The sequence below is a fragment of the Chelonia mydas genome, chromosome 8 (genome assembly GCF_015237465.2).
Source record: "Chelonia mydas isolate rCheMyd1 chromosome 8, rCheMyd1.pri.v2, whole genome shotgun sequence".
In the NCBI taxonomy this organism is placed as follows: Eukaryota; Metazoa; Chordata; order Testudines; family Cheloniidae; genus Chelonia; species Chelonia mydas.
Window position 1 is genome coordinate 4,644,806 of NC_057854.1, and position 15,781 is coordinate 4,660,586.

Below are 15,781 nucleotides of genomic sequence, written 5' to 3' on the forward strand. Positions count from 1 at the left end.
CCCACGCGCCCCTTTCCGAGCCTCGATTCAAGGCCACTTGCCTCGCAACTTTTTGCTTTTTTTTTTTTTTTGCATATTCTCCAATTTTCAGGGGCGCAGGATCAGCTGCAAAGCTGGGGTGCCGGGAGACAGGGGGTGCTGGACCGCCTGCCCTGATGTGGGGAAAGCTGGGAAAGTTGATCCCCGGGACCATTTGGGGCCAGGCTGAAAAGAAGGAACAAATCCCATTCGTTTCAGCTGCAAAAGGAAAAGAAACCGTTCGGAATCAAACAGGGACCGAGCAAAGGCCAAGGCAGCTTCAGGGACGGATCAGACTCCACTTCTCCGCGCTCCTAATTAAAAATCCAAACCATTAGGTTACCTGCTCAGAAAGGGGGTAATATTTGAGATTTCAATTAAAATACACCACAAAGCAGGAAATCTGACTGTCAGCTCGATAAATCTGATGTTTCAACGCATCAGAAGCTCTAAGGAGGAAGCGCCTGGCTTTCCCCGTAGGCTTCGTTTCTCTGATCGTTCAGAGCTTTTGCGTTTACACGTGAACACATGCACTTGAGTTCTCTACACGCCGCTTTGCCCTGTGTATCGCGGGGCTTTCTAAGCAGCCCCCCTCGCTTTTCTTAAGCGACGCAAACACTGGACAATGTGTGTCCTTAAAATAAAAAAAATCCCGCGGCAGATCTGCGTAGCCCTAGCCCCGGTTGCAACACATCGCGAGGGATGATTGGGCTGGAATACCAGGGCGCTCACCCCGGGCGGTGTCGCTCCGGCAGAGCCCCCACCGCGTAAGCTTTCTAATCACCTGGCCCATTGGGGACTAGAATTATGAAACCGTTCAGACGCATCGCTCTCGGTTTGCCTTTTCCCCTCTAGTTCAGCAATTCCTTCCTCGCCAGCAAACAACCCCCGGGAAGCGGGTCTCCTGGCTGGGCCAGGAGCGCGGTGGCTCTGTATGATTTCCACGATTGCCTTTTATTGCTCCGAGTCCGTGTTTGAAACCGAACCCGGTTTAGTGGCGGGAGCAAACAGAAAGGTGTGATGAAAGTGGTGCCCAAATAAACTCAGCCTGGCAAAGCAAACAGCTCAGGGGCACGTCTCCCTCCTCCCCCTTCTGCAACGGACCCTCCCCTTTCCATTGGCTCTGGGGAAAGTTTGACATCAAAGCCCCCTTCCCTATATAAAGGCAGAGCTGGGAGGCTGCAGAAGGGTTAAAAAATCACCCCCCCTCTCCCCCACACACACCCCTTTTCCCCGCCAGCGGAGCTGGGTGCCGAGGACAGACGTCCCAGCAGAGAATTTGCTAAGGAGCCGTTCCAGGGGCTGGCTTCCCCGGCCTGGAGGAGCGTCTGAGCAGCGGAGAGTCGCCCAGGCTCCAGGGAGCGCAGCCAGGAAGCTGCCCCGTCCGGCCCAGGGGGTGTTGGAGCCAGGGATGGCTCAGGCTGCCTAGGCGAGCCCAGGGCAGGGCAGATCTCTCCAGCCGGGCTCTTTCTGCGGGACAGCTCAGCGCCTCGGCCAGACCATGAACCTGGTGGGAAGCTACCAGCACCATCTGCTGCACGAGCCTTTCCTCTTCAGCCCGGCCTCCAGGTGCCACCCGGAGCGCTCCTACTTCCAGAGCTGGGTGCTCAACCCGGCCGAGGTGTCCCCCGACCTCTCCGGGCAGCCCTCCCCCTACACCAGCGCCGAGTTCGGGGCGCCGGGGCCCGGCCACGGGCCCAGCCGGCTGGAGGCGCTGAGCGGCCGGCTGGGCCGGCGGAAAGGCGTGGGCCCCAAGAAGGAGCGCCGGAGGACCGAGAGCATCAACAGCGCCTTCGCCGAGCTGCGGGAGTGCATCCCCAACGTGCCGGCCGACACCAAGCTCTCCAAGATCAAGACCCTGCGCCTGGCCACCAGCTACATCGCCTACCTGATGGAGGTGCTGGCCAAGGACAGCCAGGCCGGGGAGACCGAGGGCTTCAAGGCGGAGCTCAAGAAAACCGACAGCCGGGAGAGCAAGAGGAAAAGGGAGCCGGTAAGGCCGAGGTGGGAGCCGGGCTTGGCGAGGGGCGGCAGGGGAGGAAACCTGCCAGCCTTTGTTGCTTGAAGCTCCCTAGGGCAGTGCCCCAGAGAGGTGCCCAGGGCAGTGCCTGGGACGCCCCGGTGCATGGGTGGCTTGTGCCGCCTTGGCTGGGTTAGTCCGCATGGGACCTTAGCTACCCTGCACGGGGGGCTGGTTCCCCGGAGCCGTCCCGTTGCTTAGAGGGCAGCGAGCTTCCTGCCGGCCGGGCCTGTTGGCTGCCGCAGCCGGGAGAGCCCAGCGCTTTGCGAGCTCGCCCGGCACAGGGATGCGGCACGTAGCGTGATTTCCCGCGGATCTACGCCCGGCCAGACCGCGGGCAGCGGGTAAATGTTCCCGCAGCCCGACTGCCGGTAATGCGCCAGTATTTAGATGTTGCGGGGAGTATTAGATGGCACCGAGGATGCTGCTAGAAGCGATCTACACGCTGGGGTTTTATTCTGCGGACCGGAGCCCGGGTTTATCTTCACCAGAGCCCATGGAAGGGTGGCTCCGTATGGCGATTTCCCCCTGCTGTCTAAACGGTCCCTATTTAATCCGGCTTCAACAGTGCGCACCTTTCCTAAGGGGGAGGCGGGCTCGCGGGAAGCTTTTAGACGTTGCAAATGGAAAATCCCCCCGAGCCGCCAGGCCCGGCTTTAGTTCGGGCTATTTGGGAAAGTGGGGGAGGGCGTGGAGTCGATGGGCAAGTTTGGCAGAGCCGGCCCCAGCCTTCCTGCTGGGCTTCCCGGGACAGTCAGACTCGGGGCCCTTCCTTCGCTGCAATGTTGGGGGTTTGTTTTGTTTTTTTTACGAGTCTTTTTTTTCTGGACGCTGCAAACAAAAATCCCGCCGGTGGTAGGAATCCGAACCCGGCTGGGGACACCGGAGCTTCGCCCAAGAACATTTCCTACCTAGCGAGGGAGAGGGATAGCGGGACACATTCTGCCCCCGTTCCAGGCCCATTGATCGGGGCTCTGACACGAGCCAGGATGTAACTCCCGGTTCATGTTCTAAACACAGTCAGATAAACGCGTCCACACAGCGAATCCCAGCCTCGGGGATGGTACTCCCGTTACAAACTCGATTTGGGGGAATTCCTAGAAAGACCCGCCGCGTTTTCTTTAACCCCAACATCACGGACTTGTTTGCTTAAAATTCTGAAATGCGATCTGTTCCCGATTTTGAAACGAAAAAGCGAGCACGGGAGACCCAGGTGCCGATCTGTCGCTCACCCGAACCCCGAGAACACCTCTGTGCCGGGTTTTCCACTTCTCATTTGTACGACCACTGTGGGTTGTGTCAATAATCGAATCCCAAGAAAATTCGCGGATCCATTAAAACAAAACGACATCTAAACTAAACGTGATCCCCGCCTCTTTGGCATGATTATTCCCGACGTACCTAGCTGGTGGGAAAGGGCCGCATTTTGGAGGAAAAGACCAAAAATAGTCTCGCTTCTTAAAACGGAGTTTGTACTTTACCGTGGCCCGAGGAAATAATTTCCTCACCAAACAAAACCTCCAACACCCTTCCGTTTCCCGTAGGTTGATATTTTTCAGGCGCGACTCCTTGTTTTCAAGCATTAATTCCTCGCATTGAAAGGAATAGAATCGGCTTGGCAATTAAAGCTAATAATGTGTAATTTACTAGAGTCCCGTTGTATTTACCAACAGGAGCGTGGATTTACAATAACGCTGCGTTCACTATTTAGAAAAGCACGCCAAATAAAGGCGAATTTATGGCCCTGCCTCGATATCTAACATTTATAAACAGTAACACAATATACGGTCTTATTTACAGCACTAGACTGAAATATACAAACAGTGGGTACAGTAGAACACAGGCGGTTTGGTTTGTTTTGCTTATTAAAATCCTTGCTCGTAAATATTTGGTCTCCCCCCCCTTCATCTTTTAAATTTATATTTATTTTTGTTAAGCACTTACCCATGTTTCCTTTTGTGTTTTTTCCCCCCCCTTTCCCCTTCGGTTTGGTGTTTTCCTGCAGCCGCCTGAAGTCTACTCTCATTCCTTAGGCCATGGGGAGAAAAAGCTTAAAGGAAGGACTGGCTGGCCGCAGCAGGTCTGGGCTCTGGAGTTAAATCAGTGAGAGGAGAGAGACAAATCGAAGACTGAACTCATTTTTAACACAGATTCAGACGATTCCCCCCCCCCCCTCACCCCCCAGCACTCTTCAGACTGGGAGTGTAACCCAATCGCTCTTATCATGTGCAATGTTGAAGAAGGAAAAAGGGTTGGAGATGGGGAGAAATCCAGGAGGGGGGAATGTGAAGAACTGGGCAGGAGGAAAAGAACTCGAGAGAAACAGGGTGACTCTAGTGTAAACGAAACACGCTCTGCTTCTTCTAAATGCTCCGGAATTGGAATCGCTTCCCTACCTTATTTTTCCAGTGGCCTTAATTTTCTCCTCGCCGAAGGCGTCCCCTGGTCTCTTTCTCCATAAAAATGAAACGGATGCAATACGGATTCTCAGCAGAAACACAAATAAAACCGGCCGGCAGGATCCTGTTCTCCCTGGGCAATACGGGGCAGATTCTGATCTTGGTGGACTTGCAGAGGTACTAAGATCGGGACGCAGCCCTGTGAGGTGAGTAAGGCAGGATCGGGACCTATTGCCAGAGAGAGCTGCTGGAATCGAATGAGCCCTGAACTCTTTTTTCTTTTTTCTTTTTCTTTTTTTTTTGGTAACCTTTCAAGTTCATTTATTTTGTAACCAGTGTTTGGTTGGCTCCTGCCCTTCCGCCCAACAGTCTGAGGGAAACACCTTGTTCTTATTTTTTGTAACTACAGCCCCCACGTTGTTGAAATGTGTTGATGTATTTAAACTACCTAACGCATGTGGGAAGTTTCCTGTGCCGGGTTTTCTACCTCAAATTTGTATGACCACTTGCCGAGAAAACAGGTTCGCCAAGCCAACTATTTATGTGGATTTAAAAAAAAAAAAAAAAAAAAAAAAGAAATAAAAGTTTTATGAAAATGGACTTTCCCCTTTTCCGCCAGGCCTCGGTGCCTCCGAGCGCCCGCTCCGGCTCGCCAGGGCTGGGGGAGATCGGCCCACCCGCAGGGGCTTTGCCGCTGTGAAACTGACAAGGGCAGAGGCGTTCTCGGGATGGCTACAACAGGGCGTTTCTTTAAAAAAAACCGGGTTTATATAAAATACGAAAAGCAGCAGGGAAATGAGCATTTATGGAGTGACCCCTTTCGGATTGTAATATAGATTTGACGGCGCACGCGGCCTCTCGGGGTGTGTATATAACAGCTCGGTTCTGGGTCATGCATCGATGCTGCTGAGCCGCTCTAGATCATGCTTTGGGCTCTAGATTTAATTAAATCGACAGACCTATATTATTATATGCATATCTAGTAACATGTACAAGGACCTTACTAGCCGGGCTGCTGGAAGGATCTGTACAGTGGGGGTGCTGAGAGCCATTGACCCAAACCCTAGAACCTGGATAGGATGGAAACCACTTCAAGCCAAGGGGAGCTTCCACACCCCCAGCACCCCTGGCTCCAGCACCTATGCCCACTATTCTCTTGATATTGCAGGGGTGCCTGGAAGCATCACTTAGTTTGTGGCTTTGTTGTACTAAGCCCTATACTGATATCTTTGCTGTATCCATACAGATATCAACAGAGAGGAGACTTGTAGCTGTATAGATCTGGATACAGTGTATTAGAGGGTGGATGTCCCTCCCACACATCTACAGTACATATTCATTTAGAAATACATCATTACTATATATATTGACAGCAGATTCATAGATTTAAGGTCAGAAGTGTCCATTATGACCATCTAGTCTGACCTCCTGCATAACAGAGGCCTAAGCATTGCACCCAAAGATATGTATGTATGTTTTTATTACACTTATGTGTGTGTTTTTATTATATAGGTATCTAAATATTCATACAAAATACAGACATTATATTACCAATATAACTAGATCTATATCTAGAAGTAATATTTATTGTATAGTCCCACATATTATATTGATTTGAATATACATAAAAACTCATATAGACAGCACACTTATTGTGCAGCGTATAGATATGTGGGTATGAACAGCCTCTCTCTGTGTATGTATAGTCATATGCATACACAGATAATTACTGTGGGGAACAAGGGACTTTTCAGAGTCTGAAGAGTTAATCCCCTGTGTTTTATAAGGGTGGAAACTCCATTAGTGTTAATGTGGCAAGTCAAAGAAAACCTTTTTGCTGATTTCAAACGAAACATGGACAAAACCAAATCACTGGCCCCTCCGCTTGTGCAGGGGGATAAATAACCTTCTTTCAGCAAAGCCAAGAGAAGCGAGATCAAAAAGCCGGGCACATTTTAATGAGGAAAAACACCTCTGTAATAACGACTGCGCTGGGACCACAGAGCGCCGGCAGTGTGTGACCCGAAGGGCCGCGCGGCCGTCTGCAAAGGCTGCTGGGACTCTCCACAAAGCCTCTGCTAACGACAAGCACTGAGAAACACCACGATCAGACGGCTCCTGGCGCCCACGCTGCTGCCTAGACCCAGCAGCATGGGGGTGCAGGCCTACGTGTCCCTTCCCGCAGGCAACTGGCCTTTCCCCTTGAATCAGGGCCCTGTGCATTCCACACACAGCCCCCAGATTACTGTGTAATTAGAGGCCTCAGGCCTCTCTCATTACACCAGCTTGATGCTACGTAACCTCATTGATTCCCATGCAGTTATTCCTGAGTTACACCAGTGTCAGTAAGAGACGAATCAGGCCCTGCACCTAGTTTGAGACTGTCAAAGCATCAAAAGCTCAAGCAGTTTGCCTGGGCATTTTACCCTTTATTTATTTGCTTATTTAGTGGGCTGCCAACCCAAGGGCCTCTGCCCCTTGTAGGAGCTAGCCAGGCCCCTTCCATCCCCCCCAAAAGTGCACATGCGGAATGGGGAACATGACAGAGAAAGATGCTGAGCTCCTCCTTGCAAGGAAAGAGCTGCCTGGGTGCCGTTGTTCATCTCTCTCTGGAGATCCTACATCGCTCCCAGAGAGAGGATGCCTCACACTCAGCTCTGGGAGCCAGTCTGAGGGCTGCTCTGATTTTGCCTCCTTGTGCATAAGGGACCCGAGTGCCACTTCTCTGAAGGATACGTGCAACCTGCCCCACCCTGTCATACTCACCCAGGCAAGACTCCTGGTGAAGCCCATGGGAGTTTGACCTGGGGAAGAACTGAAGGATTAGACCCGACAGTGATGGGGTTTCCTGAGCACGCTTGGGTCCTGATTCAGCTAAGCACTGCTGCATGTGCTTTTAGGCCCATCCCCAACCCGCACAGCACTTAGGCACATGCTTAAGTCCCCCTGATAGACTTCAATGGAACTAAGGTGTGTGCTTAAAGTCAGGCCCATGCTTAAGTGCTGTGCTGAACTGGGGAGGACAGTCAAACCGGGGCGTTAACCCTGAGTGTCCTGCCTAACTTGCTCAGGTGAGAAGTCTTATGGGGGACGAAAACACAGCAAAGAAAACCCCATGGCAGCAACTCTCAGAGCCCAGGTCAGCTGGCTCAGGCTCACACTACGGGGCTAAAAAGAGCCATGTAGACAGACGTTCGGGCTTGGGCTGAAGCCAAGCTCTGAGACTCTCCCCGCCTCACTGGGTCTCAGAGCCCAAGCTCCAGCCCCAGTCTGAACGCCTGCACGGCTATTTTTAGCCCAGAGGCGCAAGCCCAAGTCACTCTGAGACCTGCCGCTGCAGGGTTTTTTGGCTCTGCAGATGTCCCGTTAGCTCACTGGCTTCCACTCAGAGCCTGCACGGCACCACAGGAGTGAGATTCCTTGTGGGATCTGGAAAAGAAGGAAGTTACTTCTCTGCTTCCACGCAGCACAGACACTACACGCTGTTATGATCCAGGACTCTCCAATGCTGGAGACTAGCTCTCCCCTTCTGGCACTTCGCAGAGGGTGAAATACAAACCCTGGCCCAAGCCATTTTCACAAGCTTAAACCCTGCTTTAGTCACCGATGCTTAGCAAGAGCCTGACGTCGGATCCTCCCCCCCCCGTTTTATGCGCACACACATTTGGTGATTGGAGGGCTGTTTCTGAGGCCTAGCTGCGCACACGGGTTTGGGGCCCAATCCTGCATTCCTTGTGTATTCCAAAGTGCCATCCAAATCAATGTCAGTGTGGAGGGGCCTGTGGGAGACAGGACCGCACCCGAGTTATTGGAAGGCTGCTCATGACCAGGAACACCAGGCCAGGCGTGCTTTTGCTCTTGAGAGCTGAGCTGAAAGCAACCTGCTTTCGATTTAAAACTACACCTGTGCTCTGGGGCGCCCACAGTGGGTTGTGAGAGTTCTTTGGGTTATGTCCCCGGGAGCTGGCTGATTTCAAACTCAGTGTACAGCAAACCCATGGGCTTGTACACTAAAATGCCGTATGGAGGATTATCCCCATGGCTGCAGAACAGAGCCATTTACAATCCAATAATCAGGTCCATTTCCGCTTCCTCAGTGGTGAGAGAGGGTAAGTGGTTCATAGATTTTAAGGCCAGGAGGAATCATGATGTCCATCTAACTTGACCTTCTGTGTAGCACAGACCAGCGATCCCTGCGTCAAACTCAGCAATCTGTGGTTGAACTAGAGCATAACAGGGAGCAGCCAGTTATACCGGTACTGATTCTCCAGGCAGGGAGGAGGGGATCACATGGCAGAGAAAAGGGTGCCAGGTGGGCGGCACAGAGAGAGGAAGGGGCCAAGGGACATGGAGGTGGCAGGGGAAACAGGAGGGTATGAGATGTGGGGACCTGGCGAAGGGCACAGAAAGGGGTGCAGGGAGGGACAGAGTCTTTCATCCATATGAAAAAGTTTAAACACTTAAAATATTTTCAATATAACACTTGAAATGCTCAGTTTTCCACCAGGATAAAAGCCAAATCTCATCCCCTCCCATGGTATAACCCCCCCCCCGTTTCCCCTCCAAACCTCACACCATTCACCCACACCCACCTGAGTATAACTACCCCCATCAGACCTCAGCCCCAGGGAGAACTACCCCCTGTGCCCCCTTTCCCCCTCACCTGCTGGGCGTAACTACCCCCCGGCCTCCCACCTGCAGATATAACTGCTTCCGCCTTATGCCACACCTCACCCCCTTCACTCCTCCCAGTATAACTGTCCCCACAACCCCTCCACACCTGCTACAGACCTGCTAGGGGTTTTAGGAGGGGAGCCCCACTTTGGCGGGCCTCGTTAATTGCCTGGCTGGGTTCCCTCCTGCAAACCTTGGACACCAGCTTGATTTAAAATGCTGGTGACTCAAGAAAAAAAAACTAGGGAAATTCCCAAACAAACACCTTCATTAGAGAAGAGCTTGGGTTGAAACTGAGTTTCAATGGAGCTCAGATAACTCCCTAAAACCCCCTCCAACTGCTCTAAGGAGTTAAAAGTCTGCAAATGAACAGCTATGGGATCTAAACAGTTTGCCTCTGCCATGTGATCCACCCACGATGCCCCTCCAGCTGAGTAGGAACTTGGCCAAGATCATGAGTGGTGAAACAAATCACCAGGTGCAACCTCTCACCTAGGTATCGTGTCCACAGGCGGTGGTCTGTATATTTACTAGGGCTGTCAAGTGATTACAAAAAATTAATCGTGATTAATCGCACTGTTAAACAATAATATCAATTTTCATGAGAAAGAGATCGCACTACAGGACTTGTATGAGGAGAACTGAAAAATACTGTTTCTTTTGTTTATCATTTTTACAGTGCAAATCTTTGTAATGAAAAATAATAATATAAAGTGAGCAGTGTAGACTTTGTATTCTGTGTTGTAATTGAAACCAATAGGTTAGAAAATGTAGAAAAACATTCACAAATATTGAATACATTTCAATTGGCATTCTATCGTTTAACAGTGCAATTAAAACTGCGATGAACCACAATTCATTTTTTTAATCGCGATTAACTGTTTTGAGTTAATCGCGTGAGGTAACTGCCATTAATCGACAGCCCTAATACATATGGCTTCTGAAACACACCACTGGCTGGCCAGTGACATACAAGGGTGTAAGGCAACCTTTTCTCTGGGGGGGGGGGGGGTTAGAGCTAAAAAACGAATAAAGTAACAGCTGCTGACTATTGCTTTCCTGAGTTTTGTGCCATAACTACATTTGTCCACTTTAATAGAGTGAGATAAAGGAGCTTGTTCCAAACTCAGTGTTTCCTTTGTTAATGTAATCCCAATATTATTAATTATTATTATTTCCCGCCCCCACCCCCAGCATCTACATCCATGATAATAAGAAGTTAGAGCAAGGCCAGCCTAACGCTGAGGAAACATGGAAGCCAAGGGGGAGACCTCACTAGTTCTGTAGCTCATCCTGAGTGAGCTGACTCTGTGTTAGTATTATTTATTACTCAGATTACTGAAGTGCCACGGGGTCCTCATTATAGACCAGAGCCGCAGCGTGCTAGGCGCTGTACAAAGAGCATTGTGCAGGCTGGCCTTGCGTTACTCTCTCTCATGCGGAATGGACTGACTGGCCTCAGCAGGGACCTGTCCAGCCCTCTTCAGCCACAGGGAGAGTCACTGTGAAGTGCTACCTTTGAATATGGGCAGTCGAGGAATATAGAGAGAACCTCAGAGGCGCCCTCGCCGCCAAAAGAGCATCTTGTTAGTCTCACCATGTCTATCACATGACTGCTGGCCCGTTACTGTCCTACGCACAGCAAATGCCTCTAGAGGTGTACGTAAGGAAGACGAGTAGCAGATGCACATTTCATGCATCACCCAGGGACTCATCTCTGCATTCATGGGGCTTGGCTCGTCTATGAATTGTGTCTTCTTTTTCCTTTGCATCCTTCCCCTCTCCTTCTGCAAGCTGCTTGTTGTTGTTCTAGGTATTTATGGACCTGTTTATCTGATCTCAAGGGAGCCTATTCTTATCTCAGAAGCAGCAAGGGAAGGGTTAAACCAGACAGCCCCTAGACAGCATGGAGCCAAATAAAATACCAATCTGACATAAAAAGAAAATACACTCAGGAGTGAAAAAGGTAAATGAAGGCAAAACCTGAAATTACCAGGGAATGTTTTGCATTTCTGAGTGAACTAATTCCATGGCTCCCTCCGAGGGCTGGGCCTGCACAGGGGACACAAGCAAACATGTTTCACTTTCCCCTGGTCTCCTTTAGAAACTACAGAACCTACCTTGTCACTGGAGCCAGGGGAAAAACCCAGACCGGTAGAGTAACGTGAGCGGCAGCCCTGGGACTGCAGACAGGTCAGCCTGCGACCACATGGAGTCAGCACACGCGCTCAGTGGACGTGCACTTGAGGAGATCCCATGAACATGAGTAGCAGCTGCCTGCATCAAGGGGACAAGAGCCTGTCAAAGTGAATGAGAAGGATGGATGGACACACACACGTAAAGAGAAAAAACATTCTTTCGAGTGCCACATCAGCTGTGAAAGCCCATCCACCCAGCTGTCCCCACGTTATTATGACAATAGGACAGGATTCTTTTACACAGCCCCTAGAGGCTCCAGCTAAGAGCAGGGCTCCACTGTGTTTGGCGCTGATCAAACACAGACAGTCCCTGCCCTGAAGAGTCTACAAAACCTAACAGAAAATGTGGGAGGGGAAACTGAGGCACAGAGGGGGGATGTGACTTGCTCAAGGTCCTTCAGCAGGCCAGTGGTAGAACTGGGGACTAGAACACCAGGTCCTGAGACTCCCAAGCCAGTGCTCTACCCACTGGACCGCACTGCCTCTCAAAAATGGCATTAATTTTCAGTGGCAGCTCAGGGATAGTGGCCAAGGATGGAAAATGCCACAGAGAGCGAGTATCATCTCTGCCCTTGCTGGGGTTCCCAAGCTCTTTACGGGAAAGATTGCATTAATTCAACCCATGCCCTGCTACCTAGTCTGTGGCCCTACACAATCCGACTCCAGAACGGCCAGGCCGGCACAAAAGACTGTAGGTTCTTAGGGGCAGTCTATCCTGTTGTTCTCTCTTCGTCCAGCACAAGGAAGTCCTGCTCCAAGAGTGGAGCTTTGAGGTGTTACTGCAATAGAAATAAATCAACAACATACATAACAAACGCCCCTCTGGCTCCGGAGTGGGACTGGATCTGCAAAGCTGGAGCCCAGGCTGCACTGTTCCAGCCTAGGGAGGTCTCAGGGCCAGGCTATCTGGGTGTAGAGGACTCTCAGACTCCCTCTCTTTGGGGAAATTGATCCGATGACTGGAGGCAAAGGCAAATTCAGCGACAGCATCCTCTCCCCAGCCTGAGCTGAGAGGGAACGGGAAGGTGGGTCCCTGGCCAGATAGGTTTGGGGTCCCTGGCACTGCCAGCCCTCCCTATTCCTCCTCCCCTTCCTAACAGCCCTTGTTTACCTTCTCTTAAGGAAGTGCCTGACAGTTCTTGTCATTTAAGGTGGCCCCAGCCCTGTGGATCACTCCTTCGGGGAGGGTAATTGGGCCACAATTTGTTTTCGATGTCAAGATGGCGTCAAAGATAAGACAAAAATCTCTAGGTTTTGGGGCTAAAGAGACAGGAGAAATCCTGACCTGGGGCTGACCTCAGAGTAATGGCCACAAACCCCAGCGAATAACACTGCAGGTGAAAGATTTACTGCCAGGGGAGACTTTTGATCCCGTCCCAGAACTCAGAGCCCCTCAGTCCTGCTGCTAGCTCCCAAATCAAACTAGTCTCCCATGCACCATCTCCGGAGGTAACCCTGCCTCTCATCTCTTTCCCCTCCCAAAGACCTGCACCCCTACACTCCAAACCGGTGTGCCCTCCCTGTGCACCCCAGTCAGACCCCTGCATAGCCAGGGCTTTTACCTGTGCATTGCAGAACTTCCTCTTCCACCCCGGCAAATTGCCCTAGGCTGGTACATTGGCAGGGTTGGGAGACCTGGAAAAGAAAAGTTAGCTAGGTCAATCCTTAGGACTGTGCTTCAGGCCATGAGGACTTTATGCTCTATAAAGACACCACAGTGGCAGGTAACTTGGTGTTTGGTATTTTTCTTAAAGCCCCAGCTCCAGGAGTCACGTGAGAACATCAGGTTCCATTAAGAAAAGGGCAAACTTCCTGCTCTTGGAGAGAAAGCTGGAAAATAAGAGCTCACAAGACTCAGAAAGCAGGCGGCAAAGATCCAACATTTATTTTAAAAAATATCCTGATTTTTCAATGCTTGAGGTTGGCTGTGTGCATCTTCAGTCACACCCAGTTAGGGCTTTAAATACAGATGTGAATTCATATTACCCAGGGAAGCGTCTGCAGGACAGAGGAAATAAAACAGCACTTGAATCCTAGGGGCAGGGTATGTGTGTGTGTGTGTCTCACTCTCACTCCTGGATTCCAAAGACCATTTTCTGAAGTGATCAGACAAACTCCTCTTTAGCTCCATGGCCATTTGAGAGGAAACCCCTCCACCCAGGCAGAGCTGCCGCAGCACCAGGATGTGGCAGAGCCCTAGGCTGTCTGGGCTTTGTTGAGCTGAGGTCTTGTTTGCAAGCTGCACAATAAATGTTTTGTGTTCATCTTGAATCAAAGCTCCCTGCCCTGGCAGCTGGGAACAGCCCCCATAGAACTTTATAGCAATGACTGGTCCACAGAAGGCAGCTCCCCAGGAGCTCAGAGGTTAGAGCCCCAGTAATGCAACGAGAAACAAGCATTCTGCGTGTGGTGTGCAGACATTGCTTAGCGCTTAAGGTGTTTGCATGAGCTCTGCTTTATTTTGTGTCAGGTTCCAACCTGACGTGCCCCACCCAGACTCTGTCTGGGGTGCTCAGCCCTTGAAGGCACAGTCCCCAATACCACAAGTGAGTAAGTTGCCTCAGAGGCAAGAGTCGGCCTCTCAGTAGCAAATGAGAGATGATAGGTAGGGTGGGGCTAGGCCACGAAGCCTCCTGAAAGCCTTTGTTTGATGTGATAAAGAAAGGGGAGCCATTGGAGGGATTGAAAGAAAGGGACGACAGGGTCAAAAAGATGGGCTAGAATTTATCCCTATTTTACAGGTGGGGAAACCAAGACACAAAGAAGGGAAGGGACTTGCCTAAGATCACACAGGGAGTCAGTGGCAAGGCCAGGGATAGAACCCAGGAGTCCTGGTTTCTACTGATGCATCTTTAACCACTAGCCCCCAATTCCTTTTCTGAGGTTGAAATTGGCAACCCTCTTCTACAGCCACAGTCACGCTGAGCCACACCCACCTTGCGCATGCTGGCTTCACCAAACTCCTGCAATGCAGCGAATACAATCGTAGGACCTTAGCATGGGCAATGCGGCTCATTTCCAGTCTTGCATTACACATGTAGCTTCAGGGTTTTTAATAACTATATAGATCATGTGGCAGTGGACGTGTGTGTACAACACAGAGTTGGGAAAGGAGGTACACTAAACAGCTCTGGAGAAACATGAATACCTCCAACACACAGCGTGTCATGTGCAAGTATTTGCACACCAATGTTGTTGGAAATCGATTTTTCTTTTCCTGCAACGAAGCCCCTCCATTGTTTTCTCTCACATCTCGGTACGTTCCTCTGGTTAAGCTGTAGCATGGACGTAAGAGCAGGCGCATTGTTTTCTATACATCACCCATGTTTAGGTTACAGGACAGGAGAAATTGGACATGCATCTCGTGAGCTGGGAACACTCTGGCTGCTAGTCCGCTCAGTAGTTTAAACAGCCCTGATGGATGCTGCAGAGCTCAGGACGTACTGACAGAGGTGCTGCAAAACTGTAGCTCTGTGCTGTCCTGGAGGCTGCATGTGTCTGGACAGACCTGGATCTCATTGTTTGTTCAGCGCTAAACAGCAACAAAGGGATGGGTTCTGCTGCAGAAACTGGAGGGACAGGCCCCAAGAGGCCTGCAATTCCAACCGACAAGCAAGACAATCCAGGCCTAAAATGGACTGGAAGCTGGGAATGAAGCATGGAGTGAGGTTATTATTTATTCTAATTGCAAGTGTGATGGTATATTTACTGAAGTGGGTTAACGCCGGGACCTGCAAAGTGAAAACGTGCTTATGCCCGTCTGAGTCTTTGTGAGAGATACAGAGACCTGGAAGGTTATTTGTCTTAAAGGTTTCTTTTTTTTTTTTTTAATTGCATTTTAATTTTGGGAATTCAGTTCTTGGCCACCCTGAAAGACTCCACGGTGACCGGAGAGCTAGTGGAATTACGGCACCGCTGGTGGCTGAAAGCTGAGGTCTGAGCGGTGAAAGGGAATTCGAAGCTGCAGCTACCCTGCTAAAACCTTCCATGACACTTGGTTTGCCAGCTGTTAGCAGCTGTAGTGTTCTGAACAGGTTGATTTAACTGCTGGAGCCCCACTGCTTTCACCAAAGCTGACAACCAGCGAAGCTACGGCAGGGGTGGATTACAGGTCTCGTGTCAGTGCAGATGTCAGGCTCTTTTGACTGTATTTGTTGACACACATTTTGCTCAAATGCCTAAAGAATCCTGTGGAGAAAGGAGGCTCGTGTTAAGTGGCAGGTTTACTAGCCCCCACTGCGACATCCAGTAAGTCATCCAGCAAAACCATGAAGAACCAGCCTGGAGATTTCTAAGGCTAAAAACCAGGCCTCTTTTCGGCTTTCTTTGTATGCAGCATAAAGATGCCAAAAAGGGCTGTTTAAAAAGTCCTTTGCCAGCCACTTCTAACAGCAAAAAGGTGTGTTATCGAAGGACTGGAATGAAGGGTGGGGAGCTGGTGGCACAAGGGGTGGGAAGAACTCCCAGGTAGC

At 50.6% G+C, this 15,781-nt stretch overlaps 1 protein-coding gene across 1 annotated transcript; it reads left to right on the top strand.

Annotated features, from left to right (window-relative positions):
* The first annotated feature begins 1,204 nt into the window (after positions 1-1,204).
* HAND1 (heart and neural crest derivatives expressed 1) lies at positions 1,205-5,509 on the top strand. Its single transcript, XM_037907052.2, has 2 exons — positions 1,205-2,011; positions 4,044-5,509. The coding sequence occupies exons 1-2, from the start codon at positions 1,520-1,522 to the stop codon at positions 4,143-4,145; spliced, it is 594 nt and encodes a 197-aa protein (XP_037762980.1). The 5' UTR covers positions 1,205-1,519; the 3' UTR covers positions 4,146-5,509.
* Positions 5,510-15,781: the final 10,272 nt, after the last annotated feature.